The sequence below is a fragment of the Otolemur garnettii genome, unplaced genomic scaffold, assembly GCF_000181295.1.
Source record: "Otolemur garnettii isolate 467f Iridium unplaced genomic scaffold, OtoGar3 scaffold00080, whole genome shotgun sequence".
Lineage (NCBI taxonomy): Eukaryota > Metazoa > Chordata > Mammalia > Primates > Galagidae > Otolemur > Otolemur garnettii.
Window position 1 is genome coordinate 8777229 of NW_003852475.1, and position 20047 is coordinate 8797275.

The window sequence follows — 20047 nt, forward strand, 5'->3', positions numbered from 1 at the left end:
AGCCATCTTTCCTCACTTTTATTGCTTTAAAGCCTAATGTAACTGCAAATAAAATTGCCACCTGCGCTTTTTTCTGGTTTCCATTTGCCTGGATTATAGATGTCCATCCTGTCACCCCGAGTCTGTATTTATCCTTTAAGGTAAGATGAGATTCCTGTATGCAGCAGATATCTGACCTGACTTTTTTATCCAGTCAGCTAACCTGTGCCTATTATGAGGACAATTTAAGGCACTCACATTAATTAAGAGTATTGATATGCCTTGTAATATTTTGGGTATCAAGTTTTTTGAAAGTCCACGGGACATTTTAAATCTTTTCACCATTTTGGAAATTGGGTTTTGGTCAAGAATTTCAGAGTGAGTTTACTTTGGGGGTAGAGTATTGTGCCAAACATTAAGGAGGATAGGTCTAAGAATATCCTGAAGAGCTTCTTTGGTTATGTCATGTGTATGTCATTAAAATATTTAACTTCTCCATCATAAATGAAGCTCAGTATAGCTGAATACAGGATCCTTGGCTGAAAGTTGTTTTGTTTTAGGAGATTGAAGGTTGATGTCCATCCTCTTCTGGCTTGAAATGTGTTAGCAGAGAGATCTGCAGTCATTCTAATATTCTTCCCCTTGTAAGGTATGATTTTCTTACATCTGGATGCTTGCAGGATTTTCTCCTTCATATTAACTTTGGCAAAATTAATTATAATTTGTCTAGAAGATGCTTTATTTGGGTTGAGTCATGCTGGGGTTCTGAAATTGTCTGCTATCTGAATTTGAGTATCTCTTACCATGCTTGGGATGTTCACCTCAATTATCTCTTGGAGTAGATTATCTTTGCCTTTTGGACCATCCTCTTCTCCTTCAGGATTTCTCATAAGGTGAATGTTTGGTCTTTTGGAGAGGTCCCACAATTCTCTAAGAGTCCATTTTGCTCTCCACTTCTCTTCCTCTTGGACCATTTGGGAGCATCCAAAAGCTTTGTCCTTAATGTCAGAGATCCTTTCTTCTGCCTGCTCCATTCTGTTACTGAGGGATTCTACTGTATTTGTTAGATCTTTGAGGGCTGCTAGTTCTTGCCTCAATGTGTCAAAATCTTTGGTGATTCTTGTCTTTGAATTCATTGAATTCTAGAGATAACTTTTGAATTGCTCCTTGAATTTCAAATTCCATCTTTACCTATATTCTATTAATCTTATTTTCAATCCAAATTCTGAATTAGATTTCTGACATCTCAGTCATTTGTTTATGAATGGGATCTTCTGTTGTCTCTCCTTTCTCATTCCTTGGGGGAGTAGTTGATCTACTCTGATTGTTCATGTTGCCAGAGTTTTTCTGCTGATTCTACCCCATGATTATTTTTCACTGTTTGGCCAGAGAAGCTGATAAGAAATTGAATTGAGGGCTTCTGGAGTTATAATTAGCCAGCCCTTTACCAAAGAACTTGGACTAGTGATTGCAGCTTTTACCCTAGAACTTTACAAAGGTCCCATTCAGTACTACAGCCTGAAACTCTGAAGGCCAGCTTGATGTGGAGGGCCTAGATGACTCTGACCTGTATTTGGCTAGTCTCTGTCCAATCCTAGTGAATTAGTGACTTTAGGGTGAAATCTCAACTGTGGAGATATATAAGCAACTAAGATACCCTGCTCCCTCCCCACAGGTGATAAGTGGAAAGGAGAATCCTAAACTCCCACAACACCACAACCAGGGTACAACCTTGATGGGTCCCTGGCTATTGGCCCTGGTCAAGAGTTTCAAACTAATTGTTCCACAATTGGTCAACATAAACATGGATTAGGTGGGAGAGTTCAAAAGGTCCTCAGCATCTAGGTAGTGGGGGTCCAGTGGAAGCTCAAGTATAACTCACTCTGGTGCTCTGTGGAGTCAGAAAGGCCCACCCAGGAAAATAGTCCAGGGTGTCTGGACCACCTTGCACCTTACCAGGCACTGGTAGCCCCATGTGGTTGTGGCCCAGTTCCCTCCAATGAGCAAATGCACCAGGGATTTAGGCCTGCCAGAGTCAGAGGGAAGCGACCTCATAGGCCAAGTGACTACACTCTGCCACCAGCTGGCTGGGGGACTTGAAGTCTGATTACCTCGGATGCTCAGTGGAAACTGGGGAGTGTTCCACCTGAGCTCATTCCAAATCAGAGGTTAACAAAGCAGCATATGTTTTTTTGCCATCAGAGACTGTGCCTCTGCCCCTGCCACTCTGCTCCTCTGGTATCCCTGCAATGCAATATCTAGCTCCCTCCAGCCGTCCAGAGAACTGGGGAGGTGTCTCTCTGAAATTTGACCCTGGTGGGATCACTTTATTAATGCTGCTACTAGGTGGGAGGTGTCTTCACTCAGTTTCCTATGCCTCAGTGGTTCCTGAGCCTCTCCCTGTCATTCAGAGACCAAAACTTCCACCTGCTGCTGAGTTGGTCTTTCTCAGAGCCAGGCCAGACCCATTACCCTTCCTATGCCTTTCCACACTGTTACCAGATTCACAGTTACAGTGTAGCTGTGCTACCTCAGACCATGCAATGCCCAGTCTTAACAAAGAACCACAAATGTTCTTCTCTCTGTAGGTGTTGGGCTTCTAGACTACTAGGCCAGGGAGAAGGGTGTACTGGGAGTTCAAAGTGGCAGGGAAAATATTTGTTCAACCTTCATGCCAGACAAGATAATGCCCAGGCTCACAGCAGGGACTCTCTGGAGAAGGAGTCCCAGCTTCTAACAAATGGGTGAGAGAAGAGGACCTCAGTTCTAGGCTTACTAGTAGAGATCTCACAGCAAGCAAGCAACTCTCTTGGGGCAGGGGAATGGACACACGTCCTCTTTGGGGTGGGTTCTGCACCTGAAATTTGTTTCCTTGGAGTTTTAGCTTGCCTCAGCAGAGAAGATGTGCAATTATCAATCTCTTCTCTCAGCTCAACTCCCACCCTTTAACTTTGTTGGGTTCTTTTTGGCCGTTATCTCTCCCTCTGTACAGGAGCTTCTGTTGGAAGCTGGCTTCAGTTGGCTATCATCCCCCATTCCCCTTTGCTCTTGTTGCATGTAAAAACTGGAGTCAGGGAAATAGCCAACAGGATGTTTTAGCAGAACACACGGCACATTGAAAGAAAATGCACAAACAAACAAAAAATATCAGACACACAAAGACACAAACAGACACACAAACAATCAAAACCAAAACCAAACACACACACACACACACAAAAACTTGTATAGCCTGAGGTAAGCACTCTCAGCAACCATAAAAGGAAGGGGAAGGGTCAGCACCTTTAGCCCAGTGGCCAGGGCACCAGCCATATGCACCAGAGCTGGTGGGCTCAAACCCATCCCAGGGCCTGCCCAACAACAATGACAACCACAACCAAAAAATAGCTGTGGTGGGCACCTGCAGCCCTAGCCACCTGGGAGGATGAGGCAAGAGAACTACTCAGCCCAAGAGAGTTAGAGGTTGCTGTGAGCTGCAACACCACAGCACTCCACTGAGGGTGACATAGTGAGACTAGGTTAAAAAAAGGGGGGGGGGCAGAGAAGAACAAACAAAATAATTTTTAAAAATTAACAATAACTCCTACAGGAAAGAAAAAGGAAAAAAGCAAAAAGAATGAGCAAAGAGAGAAAAAAAGGCAACAAATATATGTATATAGGCAACAACTATATATGCCATAGGGTTTGACTTTAGTAGGAATATATTTATGTTGTAATATACTTTCTGGACACCAGGTGGAGCTGTGAGTGGTTCCCAGGCTTATACCTGTCTCCTTGTTTAACCGTTCTTGGTGTTTGCTGATTACCAGCTTGGCACCTAGACCCTGCCCAATTGCTGATTCCACTGATCTCAAAAAATTTTCACAGGCAGGTTTCCCAAATTCTCCCTGCAACAGTCCCTGTGGAGTGTGGGATGTCCTGGGCCAGTTCCGAGTATAGGATGACGGCCGGTGAGACTCAAATTGCTGTGGCTGACCCATGGGGAAAGGTGCCTGCAGCTATCGCCATTTTCCAAATTTCAAAACAATGGCCTCTTCCTATGCAGGATCTTTCCCATCTGGGTGTCTCTCCCACTGCTTAACCATGGTGGTGCCACACTAGACAGCACCTCACTCTGGCCACCTGATTCCACTCGGGAGTCCACACTTCACCAATCTTTCCACACACTACCTAGTCTCCCCATGAATGGGGAACTGCAATCCTCCATGGTGAGGCTTGTTGTCACCGCTGCAGCCGGGGGGCAGAACCTTTTCCTGGCAGTCTCTGCAGCTCTGGATTATCCTCCAAGTCCAGCAATCTGCCATCTCACTGCACACCCCAAACTGCCACTCCACACCAATACTCCACACTGGGAATGATCTAGCCCACTCACTCTCACCTGTTGTTACAGGAGAGCTGAGTTAAACATCCTTCCCATCCACTATCATGCTCCACCTCCTCCACATTGACAATATTTTTAAAAGAAGTGTTTGATTCTATATATGTCCCTTGCACATCTTGTGAATAACATTTAACAAAAAATATTTAAGAGTTAAGCAATATATATCCCCACCTTTTGATGTTGCACAGATGTTTCACTGGCTGGTACAACATATGAAAAAAATAAAACCATATCCAAAACATTTTCGTGGGATATATGAGTTTACAAGAAAAGAACTTCCTGCCTTGAAAAAGTTTAATTTTTGAATGAATAAACGCAATGTAAATATGTCACTGGTCAATGCAGAAATTTAAACCCCCCCATCGTATTTGAAGGTTTTTATTTTTATTCTTACATTGTTAATAGTGCCATGAGTAGAAGTGATATTTTTCAACTTCTTCTCTTGAGAGACCTTTGCATTATTAAGGTTTAGGTTTGGTCCTAAGGTGAGAAGTTATATGCATTAGTTTCCAAAATCTAGGCTTATAGATGTAGTTTGGGTGACTTTTTCAAAAATGGTGAGAGAAGGGAATAGAAGTATGCAGTCCCAATAAGAAATCCTACAGACTGAAAGACAACTAGTTTATGTAGGTTCTAGAGACCAATAATGTCTCCCAGCGAGGCAGAGAATCTATGGATACCTACAGAAAATGACCTAAATCAGAGAATTTCCAGAACTACAGTGAAAATCCTCTCTGGGCAAGCTTATGGTTATTTTATTACAGGTCATATGCTTGCTAACCAGAGTCCCAGAGCTCTAGGTAGTCATTGTATGGTCAGATGGAACCACGGTGTCCACTGAGGATCAGAGATATCTTTTTTCCTCCAATTCTGGTTATATTTGATTGCACAAATTATGTGTTCCTGGCTATTACCCAAGTGAAACAGAAAAAAGCATTAAAAGTGACTATTACTGGCCTTATCACTGATAATGAAAAGTGAGAGCTTGCGGTCATTCCAGATTTGACTGAGAAAAAATATATAACCATGTGCCATTTACTATTTTAAAGCATAATGGAATGATTGCTATCTGAAACATAAGCACATAAATACACAGATAATGAACTGTATGAAGCATTGTAAATGTTAGTACAATCTAAGCTCACAGAATTATCCCAAGAAAGTGTAAACTTTTTAACTTAAAGCTATATGTACATAGGCTTTATAAATGAATTGTGATTCATCACCTAAGCAAAGCTCAACCTGTGGTTTCATGAAAATTGATGACCTCCATTGACATCTATAGGACTTTATCTACTGGAGAAAGAGACTAGGGAGAAGAAACTGTTTAAAATGCATAAACATATTAGTCTTGACTGTAAATAGTGCAGCAAATTTGTGAACAAATTCACAGATGGCAAGGACATAAGCAATAGGGAATAGAGTTTCCAAACATCCTATTCCCAATCCAGCCATTCACCAGTTGAAGTAAAACAAACTATAAAATTAACTGTCAATAGTAGCACAAGAGCTATTCCCTATGCTGGGTATCTGCCGCATAGGATATGGATATAATATTTATTTCACTGTGTCAGGAGTAAAGTACATTTCTGAGCTGTCCTTGCCTCATTTATTGGACTGAACAATAATAATTATAAATGTGGTTTTAAAAAACTGTTTTCTTTTGTGTTTTACTTTGCAAAGATGCTTTACCTCATCAGAGCCATCTGCACAGTCAAAATCTCCATCACACCAAAATCTTGAAGAAACACAGTCCCCATTGGCACAAAGAAAATCTTTTAACGTACAGGTCTGTGGCTCTGGGAATAGAAAAATAGCATAGGGTCATTATATTATCTCAAGTTCATTCTAAAATTTATATGACATACAACATGAAATAACATTAAAGGAAAAAAATGTTAACCAAACAGAACCAACAAATTGTTTAGTGAAAGGTCTCATGAAGCGTCCATGGTACATAATATGACTTTTCAATTCTTTTAAAGTGATGAATAGAAAGTGGCATTACAAAAAACAAGTTAAAAATACAAAAGATATGGTGGGTGCTGTTGCTCAGTGGTTAGTGTGTCAGCTGTGCACATCAGGGACAGCAGGCTGGAACCTCACCTGGGCCTGATCAACAACAACAAAAAACCTCAAAAGATAAATGGCCTACTGTTTAATAAAAGTAAAACAACAAAATGAAATAAGAATCATAAAAGACCATATATGTTCATATTGTAACATTGATCACTAGGTTTGAGTTCTAAGTCATTCTATTTACTTCAAGTAATTAAGTATTGGCACTATTTTCTTTGGTTCTTGGGTTTTTATTAATCTCTAATAATTTTCAAATTATTCATTTTGCCCTCAGAAAGTGCATGCAACAAGAAGAGTACATAGGGTACATTGGACATAGCTAGGTAAGTATTGAAGAGGCAGAAGGAAACTTCTTTGAAAACTGCCTGTTTATGCCATTGTTTGCTTATCTCCTGAATTACCTGTCAACTTAGATGATTTCCTAGTTAGTGATTTAATTATGGTGCACAATACTCCACGTAGGGCATAAGCCAAACAGTATGACCTACTACTTGGCTTAATTCCTATATCAAATATCTCTCATCTGGACCACAAAGCAGGATCTCAGAAATTTGTCCCTGAATGTAATCAGTATGACTACTGGAGATAATCTCTTATTTAGTGTTTGTTCTCTAAACAGGACTGATAGCCTTGCATGATGAAAGACCTTTTTTGGTTTTGTCTATTTATTGTGATTGGCTGTGTCACACACAATAATATCCTTACCTAGTAAAGAAGTAATGTACAACAGATATAAAATTTAAGGAATATTTACATAATCCTACATTTCTGCATAAAGATTATGAATAATTCATTTACATTTGGATATTGCTCTATACAATCACTCAGTTTCTAGCTACAAGGTAACATCTTGATTGTCTGGCATTATGAGGACTTCTGCATTTCTATATAATGAACCCCTTTGAGAATATTGGAAGAAATGTAGAAAGTGTAATATGTGTCAGAGGGCATTTTGTTCTATGTTGGTGGTTAGTTTAGTTTAAAACATGACCTTGGGCTATGAATAAGACAAGGCACCATAAGGTAGAATAGAAAAATACTGCTAAACAGATGACTCATCCATGCACTGATACTTCTTTGTTTAGTACACATGACAATAGCAACTTCCCTTTTTGTCAAATATATTTTGCTTTAATCTTAAAAATAACTTTATTAATATTATTGATTCCACAATAATAGTAACTGATAGCTACTGATTGCTTATTTGTTGTTAGACACTAGGTGAAGCTAACACCAAGTACTTGGGTTAACTTATCAGTGAATCCTCCTATAAACTCCCTAAGGTATGAGCTAAGTTGAAAACTTTTTAATACAAGTAAATTGAGGCACAGAGAGGATAAGCAATGCACTCCAAATCACCGAGCACACAGAAGACCTAATACTGGACTTCACCCAAAATAATCTGATGGATGCTAGGGCCTGTGCTTTTTTCTATTCTATGATACTGTCACCTCCCATACAACTGAGGAAGTAATAATGCTCACATATGTGATTACAGAGATTACCATGAAAGCTCTGAGAAGTGAAGTTACTATCTAAGGCAAGTGACTGCCAATGCGTATTTTACATACAACAAGAGAAAATTCTTTTTCTGTTATCATTCCATGCTGAAGCCATTTTGCCCTCTTCTCTGCAAACACATGCAGTTTAAATAATAGAGAAAAGAAATTATAGTGAAATACGTTCAATTTATTTAACAACGGAAAATAACAATCAAAGAGATTTTCATTAGAAAAATAGAGAGCACATTTAAAACACATTGTACATAAGTGCCTAAAAGCAGAAGAAAAAACACTTAATTTCAAAGGTATGAGGGATGTACAAACAGTATTAATTCTTCCTCTAATGTTCTAATTGCCTTTATCTTATTTAACAGTAAGTGTGTTCATCATGTGCTAAACAGCAACAGCTTCACAGGCTTTGATACGCTTTGCTATATGGAGGGTTGAAAGTTGCTAATTTGAAGTTATAAAAAGTTATATAACCAGAAGTTGGAGGAATGGGCCCAATTCACTTAGTTCCACAGAGCACTTGTTCTGTTGAGACTCTATCTTAATATTATTAATTACTCTGTGTCAAAATGTCTGACTGATACAAGATAATGGGTGATTTGCTAGAAAAGCTTATTCTGGAAAAATAGAAATTCTTTACATCTCTATCATGTTTTCAAAAATGCCAGCAAATGGACTTCTGAATAACTATAAATTATTTACACCTATGGTAATTACCACCTATGGTGGTAATTCTTACCACCAAAGAATGGGCTAGCTGGCTTATTTGTATTTCTCGTCTGTATATCTCAAAATGTTTTGCCATTGGATAGCTCAAAAGAAACTCTCCAGGGGAAAATGTAATTTAGTTATGAGAGAGGGTCCTAAGAAATTTTTTTCTTTTTGCTTATCTTTTCTTTAATTTCTATTTCCAAATAAAGTAAAAGAACAATATTCAGACTTGGGCATGATAGTTAGCATTTGTCAGAAACTATACTTGAAACAGAACCCATTGGGAAATAAAATTTCAATGTGAAATTTTTCCTAGTATTTCTAAAATGCCATTCCCACATTAATTTTCTCTGATATCATCTACATCCCTAGACCAAGAGTAGACGGGGGAACCCCATATGTAAACAATTTACCAGGATTCCCATAAATCACATCTAGACAAGCCAGACTGGCAATCAAAAAACTTTTGCAAGGCACATGTCCATGTTTTGAAAGGCTAATTTGGCTTCTACTATAAGAATAAAAAGCAGGGGTATCACATAGACTGATCACTTCCTCCAGTACTGATGGAGGTAAAAGGTGCAGTCACAGAATTGAAAAGAGCTTTGGAAGGCATGTCTCATAATATTCAACAAACCAAAGCTCAGGAAATAAAAGTGACTTTCAAGACATTGATTTAATGGCAGAGAAGAAAGACTTTCAGATTCCAGTTTCTCTGCTGAGTATCTTATAAACCCTTGGAGGGAAGTTCAAAAGTTATGTGAATGTGGGTGTAAGAATCTGAAAAGAATTTTTAGAATACAATTAGGTTAACAGACATCTATACAAATAGCCTTCTAACATAAATTTGGTGTGAAAGTACTAGAAATTCAAATAAGGCAGAAGCAGCTTGTCTATGAGAAGCTAAATCCAGTTAATCAAATAACTTGGTATTTTTAAATCTATTAGGTGGTTAGTAACTTACTAATAATGAAAGGATAGATATGAGGTACTTTATTTTGGAAATCAATTACTTAGACTCTTTTTGTTGATAAAGGTAGTACACATGTTGAGATTTATCAAGTATTTCCATACGTTTTATCTAGACTACAAAATAACTCCAACGCAATTTTCTTGTTTTTTAAAACAGAATGATTATTGAATCAAAGTGTCCCTAATAAACACTAAACAAGGGAAATGATGAGCAGATGATGAAATGATAAAAGTACAAAGTGACTTTAAAAGTATTTTGCTATAGTTTTTTAACTACATTCATGTGCCAGATAATGAGATTGCAAAAACAGACCACATACTCATCCAATGGCAGTCCCGTAAGATTGCAATACCATGTTTTTACTACACATTTTCTATGTTTAGGTGTGTTTAGATCAGATATTTAACCATTGTTTTAAATTGCCTATAGTATTCAGTATATTAAGAAGACTGTAGGTCTGTGGCCTAGGAGCAACAGAGTCTACTACATTGCCTAAGTGTGTAGTAGGCTATATCATCTTAGTTTATGGAAGTAAAACTTATGATATTTTTACAATGAGAAAATTGCCTGATGGTGTATTTCTCATAACATATCCCCATCGTTAAGTCTATAAGGTTGATTTGAATGTATAAAGTTGATTCACTATCTCTGGTATGTTTCACTACTTAATAATAGCTAACAATAACTTGCCAAATATGAACCAAATAGTATAACCTTGATCAGTGATGTCTGGAAAATATGACAGCATATAACTCTGTCCTAATATATGAGGACGATGGATGAGTAAGTAAATATATATTTACAATAATTTTGATATTATTAAATATTTTAATGGCATTTTAATATAGCAACAGTATTTTTTCTAAGGCTTGTTACTATATGACTTTTCCCTATAGAAATAATTGTATTTTTTTCTCATTCTTCATTGCTTCAGTTTTTACCTATGTAAAACTTCTAGCATTTTCAATATTCCCATTTCTTCTGGTCTATTCAAGATAGAATCTTCAAACACAACTCAATTATTTAGATTCCTTGATTCTTCCTCCAATATACTCTTAAATGTTTAACATATGAACGTACTTTAATACTTGGCCTAAAATACCCTTACATGTATAACATGTTAACATAATCTCATACTTGAACTGCATGTGCCTTTGACTCTCCCAAGTCATGATTGTACCCTTCATTTTTGTTCACTGTCATCTCTCCTATGCAACTTCACCAATATTACTTTTCTTATGCAATGAGCTCAGACTGAATAGAAACTAAAAAAGAACCACGCATAATTGGTATTTTATATTGGAATGCTTTATACTGCAACTACTTGCCTTGCTTTTTCTTAAGGGTTCTGTGACTACCATGATTTATCACTAAATTTCCACAGTAACAAGTGAGAGTCAATGTTCTTTCTCTTTGTTTTCTTAGGCCACAGGCTGACTTTTAGACAACAGCACAATAATATTCAACCATCAGAATACCCCAGGAAACCCCAGCAGACGTAGAAGCAGGTTATCTCTTCCTTCTTCTACTTTCCTTATTAGATCAGTAGGATAACTTCTTCCACCAATTCAACTTCCTCCCTGAATAAAGGTCTCTAAGCTTCTAGGGTTGTTGTCTCGCCCTCTGTTGCTCTCAATATTCTTCAGTAACAGGCCATTTCCTATCAAGTAACTTATTGATGATTAATAATATTTAGATCAAAGTTGAGCTAAGTAGATATTTTTATGTTTAAGTTCAAATATACAAATGAATAGAAAATATATACATAATATTTTATTTTTTGTATTTTTACAGTTCTATCCCTACCATTCTCAACCTGTCAGATTTTAATTTTAGTCACTGAACAGATCTCAGACCTTCTACAGGAAGTTTTTAAAAACTTACTGATGAAAGAAATCTAAAATATTCTAATGAGTCTTCAATGTCCTCCTTCTTTCTAAATTCCATGATCAGAAAATATCTATGTAAAGAGGGAGTTATAAGGGCTCCTGTATTCAAAGTACCATATAATCATAATAATCTAGAGATTTTATATTTAATGTACTTCACACACATTTGTACTGATTCACAAATCAGATTAAGTTTTAAAAAATATTCAAAACATTAGTTGATGTCTTACAAGTTTAATATTCAAGTGGTTTATTAAGGCTTTTACTCTACTAATTATATGCTTTAACATGGCATATTCCTATGTACATTTAGTCTTCTGCAACCAGGGAAATGAATGTTTTTTGTTCACAAAGATATCTCTAAGAATAGACGTTATTGTTATTAATCTGCATCAACTCCTTTTCAGAAGTAGAATATAAATATTTAATAAATGGAATTTGATTATCATCTTAAACATGCTTATTTTGCTTTCTTTGTTTAAACAGAAGAGTATAAAAGTGTTAGAAGAAATAGATTCAAAAATTAATGCTAAAACCCAGAGATACTGCCACAATTTTATTTACTTTGTAGAAAATAAAATTGATCTATAATTATTATTTTTAAATTTATTACATTAGAAAGTAGGAGACAGATGATGAGAATAGTGTTATTTTATTTTCAGAGACAAGTATCCTGGATACACAAGGTGTTCACAACTCCAGAGAGAATAAATGATATTTCACTGAAAGATGCTCATGGGTGAATTTGTAGCATAAAAGGATTTGAGCCTGAAATGAAATGAATACCATCCGTTAAAGAATGAGATGTTTTGTACTGTCATTCAGGTCATTGTATGAACTTGTACTGAGGGCTTCCTTCATTGCATACTAAAGGGTTGCATTAAACCTCATGATACTTTCATACCAATTCTGAGACCTGTAAGAAAATAACTCTCAGGATGAGCATTTCAATAATTCTACCCTTTGAGATTCAGGTCAATGTAGTCTTAATATTCTTGTCCAAATGTGAATATATGTATAAAAATGTGAGCTTCAGGACAGATAGGTTCAAATTTATACCTTAACTGAAGTAAAAATTGTTATCCTGCTTATTGAATGGGCTGTCAAGCTTGCAACATTATTAGGCAAGAAATACTTACTACAGTTTTCTTCATCTGAATTATCACTGCAGTCATTTTGGCTATCACACCGCCAGTGATCTGGAATACAATTGTTGTTTTTGCACTGGAATTCATGAGGTCCACAAGTCTTTTTATCTGTAATGGAAAAAAACAAGAGTTTGCATCGGTGATGTCTATGGAGACATCCCTCACAATATCCTGACTGCCATTCCAAATACATGGCGTTTCCTCAGACTTTAATTCAGTTACTAAGAAGCATCTTAGGAAAAATTGAAGGCACGTGCTGAGTAAAATTTATCTTTTTGTCTTATTTCATATTGCTATTGGTCATGTTTCCGTATCAAAGTAAATACAAAACAACTGATTGGAACACTAAAGCTTTGTAAAAACACGTGTATCACAAATTTAAATTATACAAAACCGTTCTCCCCTTTAGGACATCCCTCTCACCTTTTATTTCTACTAAAAAGCAGGGGAGCAGGGGGAAAATGGTTAGTCAAATCCTGAAGTTGGCATTTTGTTCTCTTTCTCCTTAAGGAGTCTTTTGTTGTTGTTGTTGAGACAGAGTCCCAACCCATGCCCTGAGCAGAGTGCAGTGGCGTCATAGCTCACGGCAACCTCAGACTCTGGCTGTGGGCATCCCCCGCCTCAGCCTCTGGAAGCCACTGGGATTACAGGAGCTCGCTGCGGCGCCAGGCTGTTTTTTTTTTTTCTTTTTGAGTTGGAGTCCCACTCTCGTTCAGGCAGGTCTCCAACTCCTGAGCAGTTCTCCCTCCTCAGCCTCCCACAGTGCTGGGATTACAGGCTTGGGCCACCATGCCGGGTTCACCAAGGAGTCTCAACCTACCCACAGTTAGATGCCTTTTGTCAGTCTTAGACCTTGTGCACTCATAGACCCACAGATTACAATAATCTTCTACATGCGTACAGAGTTTGAACATTGATAATGTGCCATCTTTCACATGAACCCTTAAAACAATCCCACTGAGTAGCAGGGGAAGTATGTATTAACTAGCCTTTTACTTTATAGGTGATCAAACAAACTCTTAGAGGTTTAAGAATTTGATGAATTTTCACTATTATTTAATGGCACATCCAATATTATAAAAACGTGTGTTTTTCATCCTGATTTAGTGGGTGCACATTACAACAAATCTAACCCGTCCGTCTGAACCTGAATCAGGTATGAATGTAACAAGAGTTTACTTGGCCGTGGGAGTCGCGGGGCGGGGCCACATGGAGGCCGTTACTCCGCCGCGCTGCCGGGAAGGGGCCGCAGCCCTGGAGGTCGCAGGGCGGCTGGCGCCGGACACGAGGGTGCACTTCCGCGTAACCAAGTTCATCATGGAGGCAGGAATCAAGCTAGGGATGCAGTCCGTTCCCATTGCCACTGCTTGCACCATTTACCGTAAGTTCTTTTGTGAGACCAACGTGGACGCCTATGACCCTTACTTGGTCGCCATGTCTTCCATTTACTTGGCAGGCAAAGTGGAAGAGCAGCACCTGCGTACCCGTGACATCATCAATGTGGCCACCAGGTACTTTAATCCAGGCAGCGAGCCGATGGAACTGGACTCCCACTTCTGGGAGCTCCGAGACAGCATGGTGCAGTGTGAGCTTCTCATGCTCAGAGTTTTGCGTTTCCAGGTCTCCTTCCAGCACCCCCACAAGTACCTGCTCCACTACCTGCTGTCCCTCAAGAACTGGCTGAACCGTTACAGCTGGCAGCGAACCCCCATTGCCATCACCGCCTGGGCCCTGCTACGGGACAGCTACCACGGGGCGCTGTGCCTCCGCTTCCGGGCCCAGCACATTGCGGTGGCTGTGCTCTTCCTGGCCCTGCAAGTGTATGGAGTCGACGTGCCTGCCGAGGCCGAGGCTGAGAAGCCATGGTGGCAGGTGTTTAGTGACGACCTTACCAAGCCAATCATTGATAATATTGTGTCTGACCTCGTTCAAATTTATACCATGGACACAGAGCTCCCTTAAGGCCACCAGGCCTGCCAGGGATTGTGGCTGACTGGGGACGGTGCTACCAACTTCCAGTGAAAGCTGGTCTCCAGGGGGGACCGACAGGGAGAGCTGATTGTGCTCTAGAGCTGGGCTGGTGAATACCATGAGGCGCCGCTGCTTTCCCCAGCAGAAATGGCCCAGATGGTGACAGGAGACCACCTCCACCCGGCAGGCTGTGAGCACACTTTGAGCAGCTGACCCAAGGCAGCCACATCTGCTTTTGTTCTTTGAGAGGACTTCAACTGCAATTGAGGTATGACATAATAGCAAGGAAAGTCAAAGAACAGATGGGACTGTACCCCTACGGACTTTTAAAAACCAAATTTATATAACGTATGAATGTGCAAGATAGATGGGATTTTATTTCGGGTAATAAAGATGATGCAAATCAAAAAATTTATATGAAGTGTAAATCATGTGTTTTAACATTTCCATTAGAGTAATAGCTAAATGACTATTGTCTGAAGCAGTGCTTCTTAAACTTTAATGTTCATACACTTGGGAATTTTGCTATCAGGCAGATTGTGATTCAGTAGGTCTGGCTTTTAAAAATCTGACTGGGGGTAGTATTGCCCTTTTTCTATAAAACGCACTGAGTAACAAGGTTCTAAAGTATCTAGATGTTGTGAATTCAATAACATAAAAATAATAAAATTATAAACCTCAGTGAACAATTTAGAACACATTCCTTTCATATACTTACATTAATTTCTCTTCTCAGCTATGTTAGAGATGGACAGTAAAGTTTAAAATCTCAGAATAGTGAAACAACTGAAAGAGAGGGTAAATTATCTGGTGGTAGTTAATCTATATTCCAAAATGCATTTTACAGAATTCAGATTTGAGATGAAAAAAGCAAAAGTGACTTAGAGATAATTATGAAAATTAAATTATGATTGTCTATTGAAGATCCAATATAGTTGTTAGCTAAGTATTTTCATAAATATGATCACATTCAATCCCCAAAATATCCTTAAGAAGTATTATTAAATTTATTTAAATAAATGAGCAAAATAAGTCTCAAATAGTATAAGTAGTTTCTTCAATCTTATCGAAGTTTTACATAGCAAAGGAGAGATTTATATTGCGCTTAACTCCAGTAACATTTTACTGAAGAAATTCTCAAGATAAATTTCTAATGCATTTTTTACCCACAAAAGCCTTTTATTTCCCTTCTTTCTTTTCTCCCTCCCTTTCTGCTTGCCTGCCTGCTAATGATTACTCAGTACCTAACCTGTGTCACTGTGTTTTGTAATATATCTTCTTTGCCTGAGCAACATCTAAATTTAGCTTTTAAAATTGACTTTAAATATGCAGAAGTTGTAATGTAGCATTCTGAACACCTCAGTCAATCAGGAAATATGTTAGGATGAATGGTCACTGAAAATAAGGACTTTGGTACAGAATTATTTGAGTGATTATTTCATTTTGGCAATTAAAACAAACTCCTCCAAACCTCATGCTCTAAGTATAAACACTAGTTTTATTTATACCTTGACATATGATACTTGTAGTATTTTAAAATAATGTTTAACAATTTTAGCATAACAAAATAGAAGATCACACTAGAGTAGACAAATAGACCACATGACTTAGTACTAATCCTGATCCCAAGTAGAGCAATTGCTCCTGACTACAAAAGGTTAGCAATTGGTACTAAAGAACCATTAATAGGTGTTTTTAGTATTTTTTCTCAAGCTTTTTTTTGCATTTTTTTCTATATTTAGACATTTGTATCATAATTCCTGTTTGAAAGCGATCTGCAACTATTTCTTAACAAAAACTAGTTACAGTTCATTGTTAAGATTTCTTTTGGGGGCATGCAGAAATGGTAATGGGGAAAGGTTAATTGCCTTATTTAAGATTATACAGATTGTATGTTTCCAAGTTATTTAACTTTTTTGATCCATGACATTACCTATAAAAATTGCAAATATAAACTCTCTTACTTTGTTAGGCATTTAAAATTTCACTGTGGAGAATGTATATTTATGTGTGTGTGTACACACATATATGTACTTCAAATAGAAGAAACTGTATGAGTAAGGTCTAAAATACCAGTATCAAATTGGCTGCACATTTTAATCGCCTGGGTACTTTTAAAAATCCCTTTTCCCAGACCATATCCTGTATCAGTGAAATCAGACTCTGTGGGGTGAGACCCAGACATCAGCATTTATGAAAGTGGGCCTGGTGATTCCAGTGATAATCCAGGATTGAAAACTGCTGTCCCAAAGAACCCATTGTAGAACCGAACATATATATTTATATACTATAGTACTCCACAGTAATTCATATAAAATGCTCACAATATGTAGTATGTTGTATTAATTTATATTGCTAAACAGCAATTGGACATTGCATTATTCCTTTTGGTATTATAAACCTGGGGAAAACTATATAATATTTGAAAACTTGCTTTCTTTGTTTAATGTGTTTTTACATGAGTTTTAAATACTGGAAATAAATTTGATCCTCACAGAAAGGCAAGATGAGGGAACTTTGAAGTGGGATACTATTTGTATGTAGGTTACAAAGCAATATCATTTCTGTCTGTATATGCATGAAATATTGCTGAAAGAGTTCAAAATTATCTGGTGATAATGATCTCCCTGGGAACAAGAGTTAGAGAAGTACACTGGTAGACAATAGTGTTGGAAGATTTAAGTTTGTCTTTAGACTCAAAGGAATCTGCTAACTACTAGAACAATAAATGGATTTAGGACAGGCATAGACTAGAAGATACATATATATATAATGTAAATGCATTTCTATATATTAGCAATAAACAAAAATGAAACAAAAAGAAGCTTGCAATAGTATAAATAAAACACATACTTAGGAATAAATCTGGTAAAATTTGTATAAGGTCTTTATACCAAAAACTAGAAAACACTGTTACAAAAAATTGAATAATACATAAATGCACAAACATGTTCATGGATTAGGAAACTTTAAATTTAAATAGCCACTTTTTCTTTCTCTTTCTGGTTTTTTTTTTTTTTTTTTGTAGAGACAGAGTCTCACTTTATTGCCCTCAGTAGAGTGCCATGGCATCACAGCTCACAGCAACCTCCAAATCCTGGGCTTAGTTGTTTCTCTTACCTCAGCCTCCTGAGTAGCTGGGACTACAGGTGCCCACCACAATGCCCGGCTAAAATAACCACTTTTTCATAGAATTAATACAATCACTATCAAAATTTGAGCAAGTTATTTTTGAAGAAATATATAAGATTATTCTAAAATTATATGCAAATGCAAAGGATGTAGAATGATCAAACCATACTTAAAAAAATCTGAAGAATTTACAGAGCCTGTTTGAAAGACTTACCCTAAAGCTACAATAATCAAGAAAGTGTAGTATTTCTTGGATTCATTTCAACAGCAAAAAAAATCCAGAAACACAAGTATACATATACATTGAACTGAGTTTCAACAGGTCTTATTTTTTTAAACAAATATTGCTAAAATAAGGGGTCATTCATATAAAAAATATAAGTTACTACCTCATCTTAAGCATACATAAAGAAATCTAAGATGATTATAAATCTAATATAAAACTTCTAGGATACAGGAAAATATTTTCATAACCTTAGAATAGGCAAGGATTACTTTTACAGACATCAAATACAAAAACATTAAGAGTTAAAGATAAAATTGGCAAATTAGAATTTAATAGAATTAAAATATTTTGCTATTGATTTATTTATTTTTATTTTTTACTTTTTGAGACAGAGCCTCAAGCTATCGCCCTGGGTAGAGTGTTGTGGCATCACAGCTCACAGCAACCTCCAACTCCTGGGCTCAAGTGATTCTCCTGCCTCCACCTCCCAAGTAGCTGGGACTACAAGCACCTGCCACAATGCCCTGTTATTTTTTGGTTGCAGCTGTCATTGTTGTTTGGCGGGCTGCGGCTGTATTCGAACCCGCCAGCTCAGGTGTATGCAGCTGGCACCTTAGCTGCTTAAGCCACAGGCACCGAGCTGTATTTTGCTTTTTAAAAGACACCATTAAGAAAGTATTTGGACAAGTAACACCCTAAGAGGGTAAAAAATTTACACCATTCTTATCTGGGAAAGGACTTAGATCCAGAATATATTATTATAAAATCCCTACACCACCTACCCATTTGTACATGAAGTACTTGAATATAAACTTCACTTTTGAGTAACAAATAAAAGTTATCAAAATCATTTCAAAGCAAGATAATGCAAATAAAAACTACAATGATACACCACTACATACCTGCTGGAATTAATTAAAAAGGTCCCACCAAATTTTTATGAGATTACAGAGGCCCTAGATTCCTACTTCCGGTTCTTACAAAGGTAAACATATTATCTACTACAAGACTCAGCAATTTTACACATAGCTATTAATCTACAAAGAAAACTATTCTCAAAACTATTTGTATAAGAATGGTTACAGTAGCCTTATTAATAGTAACCACTAAAATAATCCAAATTCAAATTAGAATATGTTCATAGAATTGAATATTACTCAAGTATAGACAAACTAAATTTTTTTTTGAGACAGTCTCACTATGTCACCCTCGGTAGAGTGCTGTGACATCACAGCGCACAGCAACCTCAAACTACTGGGCAAGTGATTATCTTGCTTCAGCCTCCCAAGTAGCTGGGCCTACAAGACAGCCAAAATGCCTGGATATTTGTTGTTGTTGTTGTTGTTTTTGCAGTTGTCATTGTTTAGCAGGCCCGGGCAGGGTTCGAACCCACCTGTCTTGGTGTATGTGGCTGGCACCCTAACCACTGAGATGGGGTGTCAAGCCATAAACTAAATTCTTAACACACAATAACTTGGAAATACATTAATAATATTATGTAAATGGAAAATCCATAATCAAAATAATGTACACTATATGAATCTGTGTATATGACACCTAGATACACACAAAATCGATCAAGGGTGGTAGTTGTTGTGGAGAGAAATGGAAAGATCTCGTTTTGGGTGTTTGTTACATGTTGTATACTGTTGATGAAATTCATCAGACTGAACATTTGGGATGGCCACATTCCATTTCATTTTAATTAAAAATGACCTTGTTATTAGAATTGCAGGAAGTTTGGACAAAAATAATAAATAATCATACCATGATAAAGTCTTACTTATTTAGTTCCTAAATGCTAACATGTTTCCAGCATAAGAAGGTAGTCTGGATATAAAGAATTACCTGTAAAAATTCTTAGGGCCACAGAATTTAAATATTCTACAGTAAGAAATAGCAAATATATATGTATATGTGTGTGTGTGTATATATATATGTTTATATTCACACACACACACACACACACACACACACAGCTTTCTTTATTTAGCATTTGAGGCTGCCAACTTTTCACTCTGCTTTATAGTTAAACATAATCATTCTC

General features: G+C 37.3%; 2 protein-coding genes across 2 annotated transcripts in view; one reads left to right on the plus strand and one right to left on the minus strand.

The window, feature by feature from the left end:
- The window catches only part of LRP1B (LDL receptor related protein 1B), a 320398-nt gene that overhangs the window by 146533 nt on the left and 153818 nt on the right, over window positions 1-20047 (minus strand). Inside the window, exons 25-26 of the mRNA XM_003794393.2 lie at window positions 12663-12779; window positions 6053-6159 (exon numbers count right to left, since the gene is read on the minus strand). Of these exons, the coding sequence (XP_003794441.1) occupies window positions 6053-6159; window positions 12663-12779 (224 nt within the window). The remainder of the gene's footprint in view (window positions 1-6052; window positions 6160-12662; window positions 12780-20047) is intronic.
- On the plus strand, window positions 13944-14633 carry LOC105887398 (cyclin-Q). Its single transcript, XM_012807953.2, has one exon. It carries the CDS (start codon window positions 13989-13991, stop codon window positions 14631-14633), a length of 645 nt encoding a protein of 214 aa, XP_012663407.1. The 5' UTR covers window positions 13944-13988.

Coding starts and splice junctions, on each gene's coding strand:
- LOC105887398 (XM_012807953.2), top strand. CDS start 13,989: ATGGAGGCAGGAATCAAGCTAGGGATGCAGTCCGTTCCCATTGCCACT.